Source organism: Strigops habroptila, chromosome 11, assembly GCF_004027225.2.
Source record: "Strigops habroptila isolate Jane chromosome 11, bStrHab1.2.pri, whole genome shotgun sequence".
Classification (NCBI taxonomy): domain Eukaryota; kingdom Metazoa; phylum Chordata; class Aves; order Psittaciformes; family Psittacidae; genus Strigops; species Strigops habroptila.
Window position 1 is genome coordinate 10397629 of NC_046360.1, and position 19570 is coordinate 10417198.

General features: G+C 47.8%; 1 protein-coding gene across 1 annotated transcript in view; it reads left to right on the forward strand.

Moving 5' to 3' along the window:
* The window catches only part of LRRC75B (leucine rich repeat containing 75B), a 29081-nt gene extending 13179 nt beyond the window's left edge, over window positions 1-15902 (forward strand). Inside the window, exon 4 of the mRNA XM_030501442.1 lies at window positions 8505-15902. Within this exon, the coding sequence (XP_030357302.1) occupies window positions 8505-9027 (523 nt within the window). The 3' untranslated portion in view covers window positions 9028-15902. The remainder of the gene's footprint in view (window positions 1-8504) is intronic.
* The last annotated feature ends 3668 nt before the right edge of the window (window positions 15903-19570 follow it).

Here is a 19570-nt window from a genome sequence, read left to right on the forward strand (position 1 = left end):
GTTCTAATTATGTTTGGGCTGTTACGGAGATGTGGTATGGGAGATGGAAAGGACCTGCAATACTGGGACCAGATCACACATCAGGTGTTCCTTGCCACTGCCAAATAACAAACCAGCAGGTCAGAAGCAAACTAATTGTAGTTACGTCGCTATCTATTCTCAATGGGACCCAAAGCATCCAGCAAGTAGAAACCTGAGCCACCCATGTACTAATAAAGCATAAATAAGGTACATTTCTTCAAGCTCTCCTGTTATGATATACAGGCCAGAAGCAGAATCCATACAGAAACATGGAATGAGAAAGCTTATGGCAGCACAGTGAACTCTCTGCAACAGTAGAAGAGATCCAGCCCAGGCTGCGTCTGTTTTCTCTGCCCGATTAAACTGTCAAAGGTGATGCTGGGAGGCAGTTTGCCCTCTGCATCTGTGCCTGTGGGTTCTTGACAGTGGCTGTCTGCCTTGTACAGGGAAGGGTTAGCAGTGTTCCAGCTGTGCAGTCACCCAAAGAGACTGTTTCAGCTGCCCAGATGATGGCCTGAAAGCTTGCCATACTGAAAGAAGGGCTCAATTCTCCTTTCCTGCAAAATCCCGTCTCAGGTCTGCAACTTCCAGCCAACAGCCACACCGCACTTGCAGCTGACCTTATCGGGTTGGCTGCCTAACCAAACAGAGAAGGTGAGGTCTTGGGGAATTTAAAATTAAAAGCAGAGAAGCTGGAGGATAAGATTTCACAGCAGGGACCAGCACGACTTTGCTGCACAATTTTCAGTCCCTTATATCCTCCTGGGAATTCAGTTTTTGTGCCATTTTACAGCTGTATAGATCACACACACTTAATGAGCAGAAGACATCCTAGAGTGTTGTGTAACTCCAGCTTCACTTCCTTATTGAATGGACATTTATAGTGTAAAGAGTAATGGATGAAGAAATGCTGCTCTACACACATGGGCTTTTTAGGCTATCAACACCACTTCTGGGGAATTTTGACAGATGCAGGATTTTTTTTATATTATCAATTCTTGTTTTCAGAAGTTGAGACCTTCTGCAAAGCTAAATTAAGGAAAACTCTGTGTGCTTGTGCAAGTGCCACCATCTGCCTCCAGAACAGGGCTGGACCCAGAGGATGTATTACTTTCTGAGGGCAAGATACACTGGACTGCAATTCAGAGGGGGGAGGGAGAAGGGTATCAAGTGAGGACAGTCTTTGCTTGGAGAGCTGGATCGCAGCCTGGGACTGCAACCAAGCTGTGGATTACAACTGAGCTGTCTTGGCAAAAGCCACGTCAGGGAACCTTAATGGGTTTTCCACTTGCCTCATCCCCAGAGCTGTCTACTTCAGTGTAACTACTTCCTTTCTTAAGTGCAAGGATCAAACCTGAATCCACAAAACACGCAGTCAGTAAACACAAGATGATCTTTACAATCCGGGTGTTCCTGGCACAAGAAAACAACCAAAACCCAACAGATTTTCCACACGGTGACTGGTTCTGGAAGAGCAAAGGCAGTTGTGTGTATGGAGTTAGTAACTCCCAAACTGCATGCACCTGGGCTTTCTGTTTCACAAGTCTCACCACAGTTTTACTTTGCTCATCTGAATGAATTTCATCTTGGCTAATCCAAAGCTGGGTGGAGAACTGAGTATCTCTTCTGGGCTCATTGCTCCATTTCTCAATTATTAATGTGCATTGTTCAGACATTGTGGCATTAGATGCACTTTTAAAATGCAATGAAAACACTTGTGTCTAGAAGACTGCAAGGAAACAGCTTTAAAAGGCTTTGTATCTTTTTTTCTTGAAAACATCACTCAGGGCTGTGGATAACAGCTCTGGCAGATTAAATCCCAGCCTTTACATGGCATGAGATGAATATTAACTACAGCTTTATGTCACCCTTATGCAACAGGGTAAACAGGCCCCATCATTCCTGCTTTAGAGATAGGAAGCCAAGTTAGAGAATACCAGTCAGTAAACTAAAACCACATGGTAATAATCATATGGGAGTACAGGAACTGCCCCACACAACGTTTTCGAGAAGCTGCTGCTCACAGAGATGTTATCTGGACAGAGATGAGCTGGGGAATAAGTTGTGGAAAGGCAGGAACTGTCCCTTCATCTTACAGTGCAGAGTCCCAAACAATATGCATGATCAGGGTTCCCAGCAGCATCGAGAGGCAGGTACATGTGCAGAGGCTGTTGGAGATGGTAGAAAGGGTCATCCAGCAGCTTGACACTGCCCTGTCACAGATCAGAAGAGAAAGTCCAAGGCTCGCAAGCAGAAGGTGCAGGACACTGATAGAGAGAGAATGAGTGAAACAATGGAGGCTGGGTGGCAGATGGTAGTTAAAAGGAATCAGCAGAGACCTTGTGCCTTCATGACTTACACAGTTGAAAATCTGACAAAGACATGGGCCAATACAGGACATTTACAGTGAGGAGGCAGCATCATTTGCTGCATTGCTAGGATAGACCTAAATAATGAGGGGAAACAACCAGAGGTCCTGGGCGGATCATGTGGCAGCAGGAGGGAGGCCAAGAGTTCACAGCTCTCTTGAACACACCTTCAAGGACAGAGTGAAGATGACAGCAGAGCAAGGAGGAAGAGAGGTGTTCAGCTGTATCAACACCTACAGGTACCCAGCTGCAGAGGAGGGTGGTAGAAGAAAGGCTGCCTTTGCACTCCCGGCTCTCCAGAGTGAGGGGTCTCCCACAGCTGATCAAAAGAGCTTGGGTGCAAGGATGGAGATATGACTGGGGGACGTCTCATGGAAGTCCCTTCTCATGGAATTCTCATGGAAGTGGCCTATTTGTGCACTGCCTCCATCTTTGCAGAGGTGCTGGGCCCAGCCTCACCAGCTCAGGCTGGGTTAGTCTAGGTCAATGCTTTTGAGGCTTCACTTTCCTTTTTCATGTCTCACTAGAAGCAGCTAAAGCCAACCATGCACAGCAGCACCCTGTGCCACAGAGAAGCAAAGCAAGCAGATTATGCTAAGTAGGTGATTAAAAAGCCCAGAGTCCATCCCCTAAATTACTGCTCAAAGCAAAGAAGCCATCCAGACATGTCTGTCACTAGGTTCTATGCAAGGAAGAGCAGCCAAGAGATACCAGACTCGTGACTAATTAGCCACTACTGGCAGTGCCTGTTAATGAAGATGGGGATGCTCAGTGATGGCAGTCTCTGGCAACAGAAAATTTTACATTTGGAGGCAAATTAAAAATAAGAGGAGGAGGAGGAGGAGAGGGCTCGTAATTCCCCAGAGATAGGCAAGGAGTTCTGGACATCCCTCATTACTGAAATTTAGTCTGACTCTTAATGTTTCCTCCTGGTCTCTCTCTGTAGCATGGAGACAAGGAAATGAGGCTGGGACTCCACAAATCTGGACATTATTGGCCTGAACAAGCTCTTCCAAACCCCACAAAGCTAAAAAGAGGCAGCAGCCACAGCAGTGCTTGGCAAATCCCATCAGAGCAATGGTCAGGAGCTGTTACACCCCTTCCCTGCAGCCACCAAAGAATTTAGCTGATGAACAAGATATTGAAGGGATTCAGTGCTAATAAATAATACAAGTGCTGAGTCCTTAGCTTTATGGACTCAAAGAAGGACTTAGAAGAGGGCCTAAGGGTTAAGTCCCTTAGGACAGGTCCTGGAGACAAATGAGTAGCATTTCAGGTCTCCTCATTGTTTCATCTCAAGACAGCTCTGAATTTGCTTGTTTTAGCTGAGTTTCCAGGAGAAAGGAACAGTGACTGAGCCTTATCCGGAGAGAGGAAGATTTTTACCCCAGAAAAAAGCCAATGGAGGCAGCACAAGATTATTTCATCCCTTTCCTGGCCCAAATTTCTGATTAAAGGAGAGCGAGCTTTACTCCAACATGTGCAGGTCCCTCAGAATCCTTGCTCTCTGGGCTGATCCTGGGTGGATCTTACATGCCCAGGATCATGGTGCAGCCTGGGGACTGCTGAAGGGTAGACTTGGCACCTAGGGAAGGGTGAAAGGAAGGCTGCCTGCCTGTCACTGGGAGAAAGACCAGACCCCAAGGAGGGAGTTAGGAACAACACAAGAAAAAACTTGTTTTGCAGGAGAAACAAGGAGATGTACCAAGAAGAGCTTTCATCCCTCAGCAGTGCTGGACCACGGTAGCAAGCAGGAGGGTGGGCAGGCACTGTCCCTCACTGGATGCTGCATCTAGCTGCAGGCAGGAGGGGACAGGCTGCTGATTATCCTTGCTTAAACTTTCACAGAATTTATCATTTGCAGGCACTTCTCCAGCATCTGAGGGAATAGGGGGTTTGTTTCCTCTCTGAGCTTGCCGCAGATAATACAACACAGTCTGCTTCCCTGCAGCTAGGGACCAGATCCTTGTTAGATTCAAATCCCCACAATTACAAATCTGCACACAGCACCAGTTGCAGTAGCATTAAGTTGCTGGCATTCAGCCTCCAGTGCTTTGCAGTCCTCTGCCCACAAGTCCCATGGGCATCCAGACCCATATCCTAAGTTGCTACCTTGTCCCACACAGAGGAAAAAAGCTCCTGCAGCTGAAGCAATCTTTAAGCCTGTTTCACATGCAGAAGTTAGGGGATAATAGTTTACTTCTATTTCCCTGGAAGTAAACCTGGCATTTTCTCAGCTGCTGCAGAAGTGTCTGAGCCTGGTGTCCTATGTATTGTGCACCCTCCCTCCTCCCTTCTCCCCTGAGAAATAGAGCTTAGCAGAGCTCCAAAAAAATACTAAGTGACAAATAATTCAGAATAAAGCATCTACCCACATCTCCCCGTCCCTTTTCTGACAGCAGATATATTTACCTCTAAAGATATAGAGGAGAAGGAGTGGGCAGCTATTCTGTGCCCTGCCCTAGAGATAGCATTTAGCTGCACCTCTTGGAGCTGCACATAACCACCAAGGAGGCGAGGAGATCTAGCATGCATGGGGCATCAGATCTCATGCTTCAGCACTTACCAGAGAGCTGAGAGCCTGGCTGCAGGATTAGGGGTTACGTCCACCAGGGTGAGGCTTCTACAGACACATCCCTACAAGAGGCATTTTTACAGGCAAGAGAATAACTTAAACACAGAAGGAGCCCACAGTGCTGAGACAGGAGGCCCAGAGTCACCCTGGCAGGTACAGCAATGAGGGCAAAAGGAAGCAGCAAAAGCACAGGAAAGGAAAGAAAAACGAGCCAGCAAAGGAGGGAGGGAGGGCGGGCTCTGGCACAGGACAGGGGGGTTTAAGCACATTCAGCCAGGAACAGTCCAGTCTGGAGAATCAGTTACAGGAAGATAATTTGTCTGCTTGATTTAGGCCTCCTTGGGGTGCTGGCTTGTTGCTGGGGAGAGCAGCAAGGGGTACTTGCTCTGGTCAGAGCACAATACATGACTTATTACTGCAGTGCCTACCTGGCAGCCAACAGGAGAGGAGGCTTAATAGGGCAGAGACAGACAAGCACATTGCTTTTGTCCTTCTGACATTTCCCCTCACGTATCACTGTCTGCACTCAGAGCCAAGTCACTCAAAATGGGACCCCAAGAGCCATTCAAACTTGCCCCCTGTTGAAGCTGCTGCTGCAGATGCAGCAGCAAAACTGGCACCTGAATGCTGAGGCCCATCAGAGGGAGCGGTGCTGGCTCAGACATGCCCTCCAGTGGTCCCCACTCCAGCCTGGTTCCCATCCCCATACCAAACTGGGAGCACTAAGGCTTGTTCTTTGCAGCTTTGTAATAGGGAGGTCAGATGAGGCTTTGCACTGATTCAGACAAGGCTTAGGGCTTGAGGGGCCCTATGTTTGTGTCTCCTTTGTGTGCTCCCCCCACCCAGGATCTGCCATTGGTTGACAGCACTGGGGAAGAGAAATTCCAGGAGCCACAGGCTGTGTTTGCACAAAACAGGCACTGAAGTCATTGCAGGCTTGCCTCTATGCTTGTTATCCCGTATTCCCCCAGATCCCCAACAAAGTCTTACTCTAAACCACTACAGGCCAGAGAAGGCTTCCATCTCTCCTCCTGCACCAGCCCTTACTGGATAGAGGGGACTATTTCCCCTGTGCAATCAGACTTACATTCAAGATTAATTTCTCCCTGCTTAACCTCACCAGTATGAGTGCATATCTCCACTGTGCATTCGATGCTTAGTTTTGCTAGAACAAGTACTCCACATCAAACACCCAGATAAAACACCTAGAATAGCTAAAGGGATAACATTGTTCCAGGGGAGACAAAGACTCTTCTGGCTTTGAGGCCAGTCCCTGATAGAGTTTATACAGTTTGAACCCTCTTTTGTGGTAGATTGTGCCACACCACTGCTAGTCACTGGTGACAAACTATACCAAAAAAGCACACATTTATTTACCAGGAGAGTTGACAAAATACAGCTTCAAGGCAGCCTGGGCTGATATCAAGCATCCCTTGATTTAGCAGGAAAAGGAGTGCTAGTCCAGTGCCTTCCAGACCGCAGTATGCACAGCTCACAACTCCTACTGTTATTGCGGCAGCTAAGAGAACTGCACTGCTGCAACAAGCAATGTGGTTGATTAATTCTTCACAATCCTGTCTCTGGGGCCCTGATACTGGAGAGATATCAAGTACCATCTTCAAATGAAGGCCCTTTGGAGAACTAATTTGTGTGGTTTCAGATTAATATTTCACCAGTACATCAGTCTCTGCTGTACAGTATAGACAAGCACTGCTCCCCTTGCCCCTCCTGTGATTCACTGAGGAGTAGTCTGGGTTATGTAAAGTATAAGTTATGTAAAGTATAAACATTTAGTAAGTAGTGCATAAGGCTGTTTTAAACCTTTAGGCCTGAAGTTATTTCTTATTGTTACTACCTCTCTACAATTAAAGCTCATTAATTCAAATGCAAATTTGCAGATACAGCCTGAGTCTTGCACAGTGAATTCCTATGAGAAGCATAAGGACATACAGAAGCAGCTTGAACAAAGTGCTGCTGAACCCAGAATAGGTATTTGTGGGCTTGAGAATTGACAGGACAGGCCACAAGGTCTTTCACTTCACACTCCTACAAGGAAGCACAGCCAGTGCTTCCAGCACATTCAACACAGGTTTGCCAGTATTGAATGTGTCCACAAAGGGCTGTTGCCTGCACTGATGCACATTTATTCACTTGCGTGACATGCTCATAGGGGATTATTAAGGACTGAGATTTCCAGGATGCCATGAACTGCATGTGTAAAGCAAAGCTATAGAAGCAGTGTCACAACCTCTCACAACTACAGAAGGGCCTGGCAACTCTAGGGCTTGTAGGGACATTCTCACCTGCCACGGGAGCTCCTGCGGTGCTGCAGCCTCCTCCGAGGAAATTGCATGTCCCCGTGTACGCATTGCTTTCAGGGACTGGCTGTGCCACAGGTGTGCAGGACACTACGGAGAGCCAGATAGGAAGAGTGGGGACCTTCAAATTGGTGGTTAATTCTTAACCCACCCTGCTCCTCCCAAGCTCAACAAGGCACTTACAGACCCCACTGAGCACATGATTAGTGACACTCATTAGTGGGGGGTCCTACTAGGGCTCCCTTAACCTTAAAGCTAGATCTGCCTGAAAGGACAGCAAAACTAATATCATTTACACCAAGACATTAGGTTCTCCTGCAGCATATCCCCACCAGTTCCTACAGCCCCACAGCTTCCACTTCCTACAGCACTCTCACAATCCCACAGTCCATCATAAAACTCCACATCCTCCTCTTCTTGCATACACAGCCCCATAGCACACCTTTGCCTGCTGCACATCTTACCTATCTCATCCTCATTCCACTTGCCAGGAGGACGGCAGAAGAAATGGCTAAAACCCTCTCTCTAGATTTCTTTTAGCACCCCAATGTCCTCACAGCTGCAGCGGATCCCAGATGATTTGCTGACCACAGAGACCCAAATAGGCAGCCACTGGTGTTGCTTAATGACTAAGTGCTGCTTAGGAGGGCTTTTAAAGGGACATGCAGTAGATCCACTCGTGGAGTGCAGTTTGCCTATAGATTGTTTTCCTGATAAAATACCCATTTCTCAGCCTTTTAACACTCCTGTCCTCTACAGTAGCCCTGCAGCACAGTCTATTTGCAACAGACTTTGGCATTCACCTGGAGAGGTGGTGCACAAACAGCCCCCACACAGTGCAAACCAGCGCACCTTGGAAGTTTGCTTGCCTTGGTTATTTCTGCTTTCTATGCATGGGCATCTGTACATGCGCATACAGACAAACCCATTGAAATGTGCTAGTGGAAGACACTTTAGCATCCTGTGTTTAGCCAGTTCTGGCAAAGTTTATTTGTAAGTGCTGAGAATACACAGCAAAACCCCAGGACACAGTCTGCCCTGAGGCATGGTGCAAACCTTGTGCCTGTTTCTCCAACGAACTCCATTAACCCTCTGCTTAACATTCTAGCCCATGTTCTTAATGAGTTCTCCCCTGTCCCAAGTGCTCTCTCGCTTGGGTGAGAGATGGATGAGAGTGTTCCCCTTAATGATCTCTCTGTCTCTCCCCCTTTCCACCATTAGCCTGAAGACCAGCCTACAGAAGAAAGTGAGCCAGGACTCCATGGATTTGTCAGGGATCCCCCTGACCATGCGGGATGTCCACCGCATGGCCTACTACCTGCACAACAACAAGGACCACCTCACCTCTGTGGACCTGAGCTTCACCGAGCTGAATGATGATATGGTGCGCCTGCTGCTGCCCTTCCTCTGGGCGCTACCCAAGCTCACTCATCTTTCCCTCAATGGCAACCGACTGACGCGGGCGACCATGAAGGAGCTGACTGATACCATGAAGGACATGAACAAATTTCCTTGCCTAGCCTGGGTTGACCTTGGCAACAACGTGGATGTCTCATCCATGCCACAGCCATTGCTCGTGGGCCTGCGCAAGCGCCTCAGCCAGCAGACCACGCTGCCTACCATCTATGAGGCGCTCGACTGCGATTCGGAGATCTCCAGCGGGCATGAGGGCAGCCAGCCAGAGGATGAAGCAGCCGGAAGCACCATGCCACGTGGTTTTTCTCAGCAGGGCTGCGAGAGGTGACTGGACAACAAGCCGGCACTGGCACATTGAAGCTGCCCCAAGAAGCCTTGAGTACAAACATCAAGCAGAGGGCCAGCTTTACCGGCTTCCTTTGGCTCCTTCCTCTCGCCTTCCCTGACATATCCCCCCCACCTGCTGTGAGACAAAAGCCTGTCATCCCCCGACAATGTGCTCCACTTCCTCCCCTCACTGCAAAACCCATCGCCCATGTTCCAGAGAGGAACCAATGACTTACAGTGAACCTGGTCCCCAGGCAGGGTCTCACTGGAAGACGGGAAAAGACCTGTCGGAGTCAAGAATATCCTCCAGCAGCCATTGGGTTGAGGGAAATGGATGGGGGGGAACCTAAAACAGAAACAGGCTTGTAGTTTACTTCCTTTCTTCCTTTTCCTATGCACCTTGGAAACCTTGGGACCTGCAGCCTAGAGTGTGAAAGGAGGTAGCCCAAGAGCCTAGCTGCTGTGGAGCTTAGTTGAAGGGCTCAGAGGCTAGAGCTGGAGCCCGGCAGTGTGTCTCCCTCTTGTGTCTGGCTCCTTTTGTCTTGTTTTTTTCCTATTGTGTGTTTTGTATTAACCTCTGAACAAAGGGACTTGGTCAGAGACCATTGGATCGCATAGGCTGGGGCGGACACATGGCTTGGAATTGCAGCATCAGGATATTTGCTGTGTGACCGGGGTGAAAGGGAGGGGAAGGAGGTATGTGTTGGTGGGAGCATGGGGGATGGGATGAGTTGGGATGGGATGGGAGGAAGAGGGAGGAGAGGGAGTGGGAGCAGTCTTGTGGATTAGCAGGATTGGTTTCAAAACCTGTGCATTTGTACTAAAATTACAAGTTCCAAGTGAAATGGAGAAAAAGCAGACAGCTAGGTGCATAACTGTGGCGCTAGAGGAGCAAGCAGTGAACGTGCCAGAAGTGGGCACTTCCCAAATGAAAGTGCAAAGCTTTGGCTCCTCATGGCATATTGCATACCTCATAATACAGACACAATGTGAGCAGCTGCATCACCATTTCCAATGCTGTCCAAAACCCAAACCACCAATGCAATATTTCCAGTGTTTTCCACACTGCTCATGCTCTATGTAAACAAAATAAACAGTTCTCTTGGACATGAGCGTGAAGCACTACGGAGTCTGAGTATCCGGGTTGTTCACAGCAGCCCAGATGCTGCAAGAATATGGACCAGGAGTCCTCATGCAGTGCTGAGCAGTGTGGGAGAGGAGCAGCAAGTGCCATTCACATTGGTGAAAGTGGTTCATCCCTCTAATGAAACGTGGATATTCATTTGTAGTAGGCTGCCACCCATAAGTGTTGCAAGCTGCTGATAGAAATAAATTGATCACACTTTAGCTGGTAAGTCAAGTCCTCTAAGTTATCTGTCCCCACAGGAATTCAGAGAACAGGTATGTTTCTGAAAGAGTGAAAAGTTAAAGAAATTAGACATATTGAAAAAAAAACCAAACATAAATCCTGGCCCTCCTAAATTAACAATGGTAACTTTGCGTACCTCTGCTGATTCTTTCTGGGAGTCTCAATACATATAAGCAACTCTCATATACTAAGCCACACAAATCCACATGAAATAGACACACCTTTCACGCTCCTTGCTGATTTTACAGACACTGCAGGAAGAAAATCAATGATATTTTTCAAGCAATTTATCCTCTTTGGACAAACAGTATGAGGGCACTGGACAGTATCAGACACGATCAACTACCAAAAGACCCAGTAAATCCAGTCCCCTGAGGAAGAAAGCTGGGTTTAGGGACACTCTACTGAGTATTACAACTTGGCACTGCAAATGCTAGAGCCAGTCCTGTTCGTACTCCAGTCACTGGAGGAGGACCTCATGTCCTTCATGTTGTTAACTTGCAAAAAGAAGTGTTGTAAAGTCTGTCCAGCTGAGCAAAAGAAGCAGAAGATGTAAGAGGGTAAAGCAAATATAGCTAGGGCCAGGTGCTAGCTGCCCCATCCCAGTGGAGGAGGAAGAGAAAAGGCCCTGAGATAGCCAGAATGTGATGTTCAGCCAAGAGGATGGGGAACACGGCATGCAAATGTAGCCAAACACCAGCACAACCCAAGGTGGGAAGCGAGCACGTTCTCCCCTGAACAGCTGTCACCCAACCCCACTTTTTAGCCCTTCTAGGGAATCTAGAAGTAAAGAAGTCATTTCTGCAGCAAAGACTGAGTTTAGGGAGCATGTGGTGGTTTTGCAAAGGGCAAACCAGTGCTGCTAAAGCGGCCGTTCCCATTACTGAGGGAAAAGCTATGCTGCTTCCAGAGGTCACCAGCTGCCTCTTCTCACAACTCACTTTTCCCTTCTCAGCGTGGCATGTTACAGAATTACAGAATTGTTCTGGTTGGAAAAGACCTTTAAGATCAAGTCCAACCATTAAACCCAACACTGTCAAGTCCACCACTAAATCGTGTCACTAAGTGCCACATCTACACATCTTTTAAATACCTCCAGGGATGGTGACTCAGCCACTTCCCTGGGCAGCCTGTTCCAATGCTTGACAACCCTTTAGGGGAAGAAAGCTTTTGTAATATCCAATTTAAACCTACCCTGGCACATTTCCTCTTATCACTTGTTACTTAGGAGAGGAGACCAACACCCCTCTCACTACAGCCTCCTTTCAGGTAGTTGTAGAGAGCGATAAGGTCTCCCTTGATCCTCCTTTTCTCCAGGCTAAACAACCCCAATTCCCTCAGCTGCTGTTCATAGGTCTTGTTCTCTAGACCCTTCACCAGTTTCATTGCCCTTCTTTGGACAGTCTCCAGCACCTCAATGGCTGTCTTGTAGTGAGGGGCCCAGAACTGAACACAGTGTTCAAGGTGCAGCCTCACCAGTGCCAAGTACAGGGGGATGATCACCTCCCGAGTCCTGCTGGCCACACTGTTGCTGAGACAAGCCACACTGCCATTGGCCGCCTTGTCCAGCCGGGCACACGCCAGATGTCAGCTTACACCCCCAGGTCCTTTTCCACTGAGCAGCTTTCCAGCCGCTCTTCCCCAAGCCTGTAGCATTGCATGGGGTTGTTCGAGCCCAGCGCAGGACCCAGCACTGAGCCTTGTTGAACCTCACACAACAGGCCTCAGCCCATTGATCCAGCCTGTCCAGATCCCTCTGCAGAGCCTTCCTGCCCTCCAGCAGATCAACGCTCCCACCCAACTTGTGTCCTCTCTAAACTCACTGAGGGTGTGCTTGATCCCCTTGTCCAGATCATTGATAAAGATATTAAACAGAACTGGCCCCAATACTGAGCTCTGGGGAACACCACTTGTGACCAGCCACCAACTGGATTTAAGTCCATTCACTACCACTCTTTGGGCTCAGTCCTCAGTTTCCTGCCCTACTGTGGAAAAGATTATATTACTTTTTTCCTTTTTTCCTTCCAAAATACCTTTTACCAAAAATGAAAAGCATTTCAAATGTCAGCAAGATCTGCTTAAACTCTTAAAGTCTGAGCAGAGCAGCACTCTGTGCCAAGAAGAAAACTCGGCCATGAAGCATTTTAAATGAAGGCTTGGAGCCACCTGGTGAGTCAGTGGCATATCTAGAAAGAGGGAGCAGGAGTGCTGAGCATTTAGTACCTGGCTCTGAGCACTGTCTCTGTAAGCTGCTGCATCAAGGCATTTTCATAGCTTCTCCATAACTGTGGCAACCTCCCGAAATGAGGCAAACCTCCAGCTTGCAGGCCACCACTGACAGCTCTTCCCTGCAGACCTACTGACCCAGCCCCAGGGAGGATCTGTGCAACCTGTTTTAGCCCTGCTGAAAGTTGTGGGTTTGGTCTGAGCTGTGCTGTGCTAATCAGCAGAATGGAGATGAGACATTCAGCCCCTTGCAAGGGAATTCTGTACTAATCCCTGATGATGCCTGGCTGCTAGTTGGCAACTCCAGGAGCTGGAGATAAAGCACGGCTTGAAACAGACTGGTTCAGCTGAGCAGCTGTGGGACTGTGTTTATTCCCCCATACGCACTTGGTTGCTCCGCCATAAAAACCTCCCCATGGGGAACTGATGGTGAATAAATACACGCAAATGCAAATTATGAGGTCCTGGCCTAAGAAACTGCCACTGCTGCTTGGATGAGCTCTGCTGGGCTGCAACTTGGCTGTGGAGAAGCTATCACAGCATACTCAGCTGCTCCCTGCCAGCTCCTGACTGCATTGACAGTGAGGGACTCTGCGGGCACAGTGGTGTGCATCCAGCTCCAGAGCTGTGAAGTGCCCCCCTAAGATGAGATGCATACTCAAGGAGCAGGCCTGGCAGCCCCAAATACAGACAAAGCTAGCTTCATAAAAGCCAAGCTTACAAACCAGAGAGGATGACAAACCCAAATGAGCCTTTCCTTGCACTGAATGAGAAAGTTCAGCGCTCTCAAAGGGGATTAAAGGGATGAGCTGCTAATTCAGGTCTTCTCATTGATACCAGAGGGACCAGCTTAGTTATGCTCCTAAATCAGGGGATGCCTGCCCTACAGTGAGCCTCTGTCTCCTGCTAGATAACACAGCAGGAGAGATGGATCCTTGTCATACCAAATACTCTCGTCAGTACTGTACTTGCTGGTGCAGGGCTGTAACCTCAGCTACCTAAAGCAGCACACACACCTCAGTATCAAAGCTCTCTCCATCATTTGCAGTTTCCCAGCCTTCCTCTCTGTACAGGTTCCAGCTGGTCAGCCTGTGATGGGACCTTTGTCACGTAGTAGGGAGGAAACTGGAGCTGCACAGGGTAGTATCATAGCCCTTTTCCCCACCTCCGACCTCCCACCAAGTGATCTCAACGTGAGATACTTAAGCCCACCTTTCAAAAGCAGGCTTCTGGAAGGAGAGGTCACCAGATGTAAAGCTATGCCACACATTCCCACCACCTTATTTTTCTCAGGCTTTATAAAGTACCCACAGGAAACCCTCCTCCTCCTGGGGTCTCTTTTGAGATCTACCATTGCATAGTGGCAGGGTATGAGATAGTAAACTCCTCTCTCCACCACAGCTTCCTCCCCAGCATCCCTCACAGCAGGCAGTTTCACAACAGACCCTCCTGCATGCTCACAGGGCCACCAGCAGCACCTCACCTCTAAATGCTGGTGAGCATGGCTGGCTGGGGTCGGGCAGGCAGCAGAAGCCTCTAGCAGAGCCAGCCCGCAAAGCCCAGCCGCAGGGAGGTGCACTCGTGGGGATGCTGAGCAGTGTTGGTGCCAGGCAGCAGAGGAAAGGAGGAACAGACCAGACCTTTTCAGTTACCCAAACAGAAACATGCTTATTCCCTCTCTACCCAACTGGACAACACCTTCCTCACTCCTCCATCCTGTATTTTGCCCCAGCCTCTGACCACAAAACCCAGGGTAACCATCTTAGAATGCTCCAGGTGGCAATATGCTTAGCCCTGAGGCCGACACAAGCCTCCCTTGTTCCTGTAACTCTAAATAACTGCTAATCATTTTGGTGAGGTAAGGATGCAAAAACCACCTGGAAGCACAGGCTTGTCTGATCTATTTTTATTTCACACACTTCAAAACCTGTCAATCCCCTTCTCTTCTGCACACAGGGCTCTTTCTTCAACTTTTTGACTTACAACTCATTCCTCATCACAAGCACTTGGAAGATAAAGGAGTTTGCACTGTTTGGGGCGGGCTCACAGGCTCCTTGGTGGACAGCTGCTGACACAGATGCCAAGGTAGAAATTATTTAATCTTAAAGCAAACAAGAGAGGATTAAACATTTGCCTTTAGTGATCATTGTCCACCACCAGATCATGTTTGTTTCACAGCTCACCAAGAGCTGTCAAAGAGCTCTTGTTGAGCTGTGAAACAAAGAAGAGGCAAAGGTCTGTTTTTGAATACAAACTTTTCTCACTATACTATCTGGACAGTGCAGCAGGTATACATTCTTCCAGGGCACCGGCAGATGCCCCAGCTCTGAGCTGCTGGGGACAATTATCAATGGACAAAAGAATCTCTTTTGCAGTTTTCTGGCATTAAAGAAGTGCTCTTGAAATAAATGCAGTAGCTGGCTTAAGGCTGCCAAGAGGTAGTTCACAAACCAAAATAGACCGGAACACTCTTAGCTGAGGCCAGCACTCCAGGAAGCCATGACCACAACTTGATCTACTTCGAGACACTAAGTACTCTATTATGAATCTCTTCTGTTCCTCTCTGACTCGATAGTATTCCAGTGATGAATAGAGTTCAGTGATGCCGATTCAAAACCAGAATAGCCACGAAACACAATACTCACTCTTCCCCAGGATAAGAGTGAAGAGGAAAGTCAGCTTTTCCTCCACATGCATTTACTCCTTTCCCAAATCCCAGCACTCCCCTGCTGCATCCAAACTGGCTTCAAAAGCAACCACAAAAACACTGACAGATCTTTTCTACAGCATCAGGTTTGTTTAGCTTGCATGCAGGGCATGTCGCTAGGGTGGAGAATAGATACTTTTCTGCTCAATGATCAGCCAGTTTCTCCACTTCTGGGAGGATTATTTCTCCCAGTGCATTTTGGAGACAATCTGTCCCAGGTTGGATACAACAATGGGAAGCATTTGGAAAGCTATTGTCATGGTTTAAGCCCAGCCAGTAACTCAGAACCACGCGGTTGCTCGCTCACTCCCCGCCAAGTACACGGGCTTTATTCAACCTCCGCAACTCCCCTGAAACACACAGGGTCTCGCTAAGCACAAACATGGCACAAAAAACTGGAAAAAGGCACTTTTCTAGATGAGCAGCAGCTGCTGCCTTTGGGTCTCCACATCAGACTTCTGAGCAGAGCTTTGATCTTGATCCCCTGAAATCTTTTGGTTTGCAGAGCCAACAGTTTCATGTGTGCACCTTTGTCTGAACTCTGCTGCAACTGAATAAATAAGTCAGAACCAAACTTGTTTTACCAATAGTTTTGAGGGTTTTAGTTTTTCAGAAGCTGCAACTGAAAGAGAGCAAAATGGAGGACACCAAAGGACCAGCTTTGCTGTACAGGTACTCAGAGGCAACAGCCCAGAGCATCTCCAGCTCTAAGGTCCCCTCGCCCGGGTCTCAGCCATGGACTGGCCCATCCCTCAGCTCCAGGGTGAAAATTAGTATTCCAGAGAGGACTGTGCTGTGCCTGTGGCAGCCTGGCAGTGCCTGAACCTCCTGCCTCCCACAGCGTGAGGACCACAGGAGCGATCAGCCACTTTGTCACCTTCTGAACTGAAAGGTCAGGAGCAGAAAAGGCAGCATCATCACCTCGGTTCTTGCACTACTAATGCCTGTGCTGTTTCAGTCCCTTTGCAATGTTACTAGTTCACTGATTTGCCTCTCAAGCAGTGGCACTCACTGACTTTCCAGGCTTTTGGCTGTTTTCTGAAGACCTTCATAGAGACTCCTTTGTGGTAACATGCAGTAGGACCCTTTAAAGCAGGAGGAAGGTAATGCCTGGCTCCTACCTGCAGTTCCTGCTGTCTCTCACTAAGCAGAAACCAAGCCAAGCCAGAAAAATCACAATGTCTGACCACTAACCTCTGCTGTCCCATAGGAGAGAAGACATTCTGCCATGCTGTGACAGGTAAAAAAGTGTGAGGAATAGCCCCACAACACAAAGGCCAGAGGAGGAGGAAGAGAAAGAGGAGGAAAAGGTGCTTCAGGCACCATAGTGCCGTGCAGCCCATGGGGTGGCCATGGTGGAGCCCTGAAGGAGCCCCACACTGGAGTAGGGGCGCAATGTGAGGAGCAGCAGAGACAACCTGTTATAGACCCACCACAGCCCCCCATTCCCCATCCTCCCTGTGCCATGTTGGGAGGAGAGGTAGAGGAGTCAGGGGTGAAGGGGTGAAACCAAGCCTGCGAAGAAGGTGAAAGTGCAAGGTGTTGATTTAAATTAGTCTTTTTTTCTCACTATCCAAACCCATTTTAACTGGCAATAAATTAATTCTCCCCAAGCCAAGCCTGTGCTGTCTGTGACAGCAATTGGTAAGTGATCTAAGTGATCTCCCTGTCTTTATCTTGACTCACAAGCATTTTCAGCATCTTTTCTCTCCCTGTTGAGGAGGGAGGGTGGGTGCCCTGAGACCCCCAGTAGGTAAAATAACTGCAGCTATCACTGGGGTTGGGGTTCAGAGAGAGACACCCAAGACACAAAGCAGGATTGGGGATGAGGGTGCTAAAGTAAAGCTAAGGCTGCTACTGGGATTATCCCCAGTGTAACTCTTAGACTGGGGGATCAGCGTGTCCCATAGCATTAGTTTCAGCCTCATGATAGTCTCATGTTCCAGAAGAGAGAGTTGAAACATACACCAAAAGCAAGGCTCAAATGGGACTGTAGAGGCAAAGAGAGGGCTGCTACTAGGACCCTCCCAACAGCCTCCAGACAGAGGCTTCAGCATGTCCTTTAGTACAAATCTCTGCCTAGGTTTAGGGTTAGACTTCATGTATTTGGAGTAAAATTCTGACATGAAAAACCTCTAATGAGTTCCCTAGAGCTTCATCCACTTTCTCATGTCAGCTTTGGCTCATTAACTGGAAAAAAGAGGTTGTAGTGAAAAGACAAAACAAGGACAGCACATCCTAACAAATGCCCAGAGAAATGGAAGAAGCAACGTTCACCTACGTGCATTCATTCCTTCTTGTCCCAGACCATAGCACTCCCTATTGCTTGATCTAAACTGCCATCAAAAACAAGAGGTGAACAAGACTGCAGGCAAAAAACCGCACTCCTGTCTGGTTCTGGAGATGTCTCTGGTGTGCACTGTAGAGTGTTCTTCAAAGAGGAACAACATTGGCTAATGTCTGAGCTTTGCAAAAACCAGCTTGCTGTGGACCTGTTCCAGAAACCCACAAAACTTATGTAGGAAGGAGCTCATTCAATTGTGAAGCAACAAACAGCAACACCTTTTTTTTGTTGTTGTTACAGAAAAGTAAAAATCTCCACACTTCAGTTTTATTTCTCAGCTGGATATTGTGAGAGGGGAAAAAAACCCTATTCACCCTGCAATTTACTTGAGATTTTAGAAGACTGTAAAGATATCAATAAGCAACCTAAAATACCACCACATGGGTCTACGCATTATCACATTCTCAGTTTCACAGCATGTCTGCTGAGGGCCATCAGCTGCAGTACTCCAAAACCTCTTTGAGGCTGTGGGCTCATAACATTTGTGGCCTGACTTGTGTCTCTGATGCAGGCTAAGCACTGCCAGCCTCCCAAAAAACTCACTCTCCCTAAAAAGCCTAAACACAACAACCTTGACAGCTCTTAGTTTTATACAACAAATATCTTTTTTGTTATTTATAGATGTAAATTGCACTCGACACACTCAAAACTGGAACACAAAGCCAATTCACATTTGTGTTGCAGAGATCTATTCTCTTCTGTCCAGAGGGGTGGAGGGGCTTCTACCCTGAAAACAATCAAGTCTTTTGAAAGGAGGATTATAAATATGACTAATCCTCTAATCATCATCTTTGGTTGCACTTGGGCAGAGTGATTTGCAAAGTGTTCTTACCACAGTAACCAACGTCATTTGATAAGTCATTTATCTTCCCCATATCTTTGCAAGGAATGTCGTACAGTTATCTTGTCAAGCAACTTCCCTATAAACCTTCTGAACAGAGGCAGAGACTGTAACCTCTTCTCCAGATTCACAATCTCATGTCTTTCCCTGAACGCGCTCTCCATAAAGACATTTATCACTTTTACCTATAGTGAGTAAATGTGTTTGCCAAATCACAAGAATTCACAGCAGGATCACACCCACAGCTGTTACACACAGGTAACATTTGCTTATTCTCCAGAAGGGAACGTTAGCCTGTGTCCTTTAAGGATGAAATTAAGGGAGGAATTAGGGAAAGAGGATGAAAATAAATCAATGTAGCACAGATTAGGCAGTCCTTACTGGAATTGCCAAACAAGGAGAATTGATGCTTGTTGCAGGAGAGCAGAATAACCAGAAAAGAGGGTACAAACCAGCTATAACAGAAACAACAAAACTGCACTTTTCCAGATGCCACTGAGGGACTTCCAGCAAAGCAGCCTAAATATCCTAAGAAGTACCCACTCCACTAAGCCACCATTAAGTGGCTTACTGTTCAGCCGAAGACTGACGCAGGAGGTAACGCTCAGAGACCATCACTTCTGAGATGATCCAGCACTCACTGGGCCTCCGGAGGCTTTGTCCCTGATCTCCAGGGACACTGTGAGGCCTGTCACTTAAGGACAAGGACGAGTATTGAAAAATACTTAGGTGCTTATCTCTTTGGTTTCAGCAGGAGTTGCGGGCCCAAATCTGCCTTCAAATCCTAGTCTGAAACTCTTTGTGACTTGCTCTCCATCTCCCTTTGTCTTTACACCCTGTAATAGTTTTGTAAAGAAAAACACACGAAAGTGACAGCCGGTACTTTACAGTACAGAGCCATGAATAAGCTAAAGGGGCAGTTCCATATAACACGCCATCTCCCTGCAAATCCAGGCATTCCCATTGCCTTCCCTTTGCACCTCCAGCCTAGTGCTGTTGATATTCCTGCCGAGTGCTGTCCCACTCCCTGTTAACATTACAGGCACTATGGGATAAA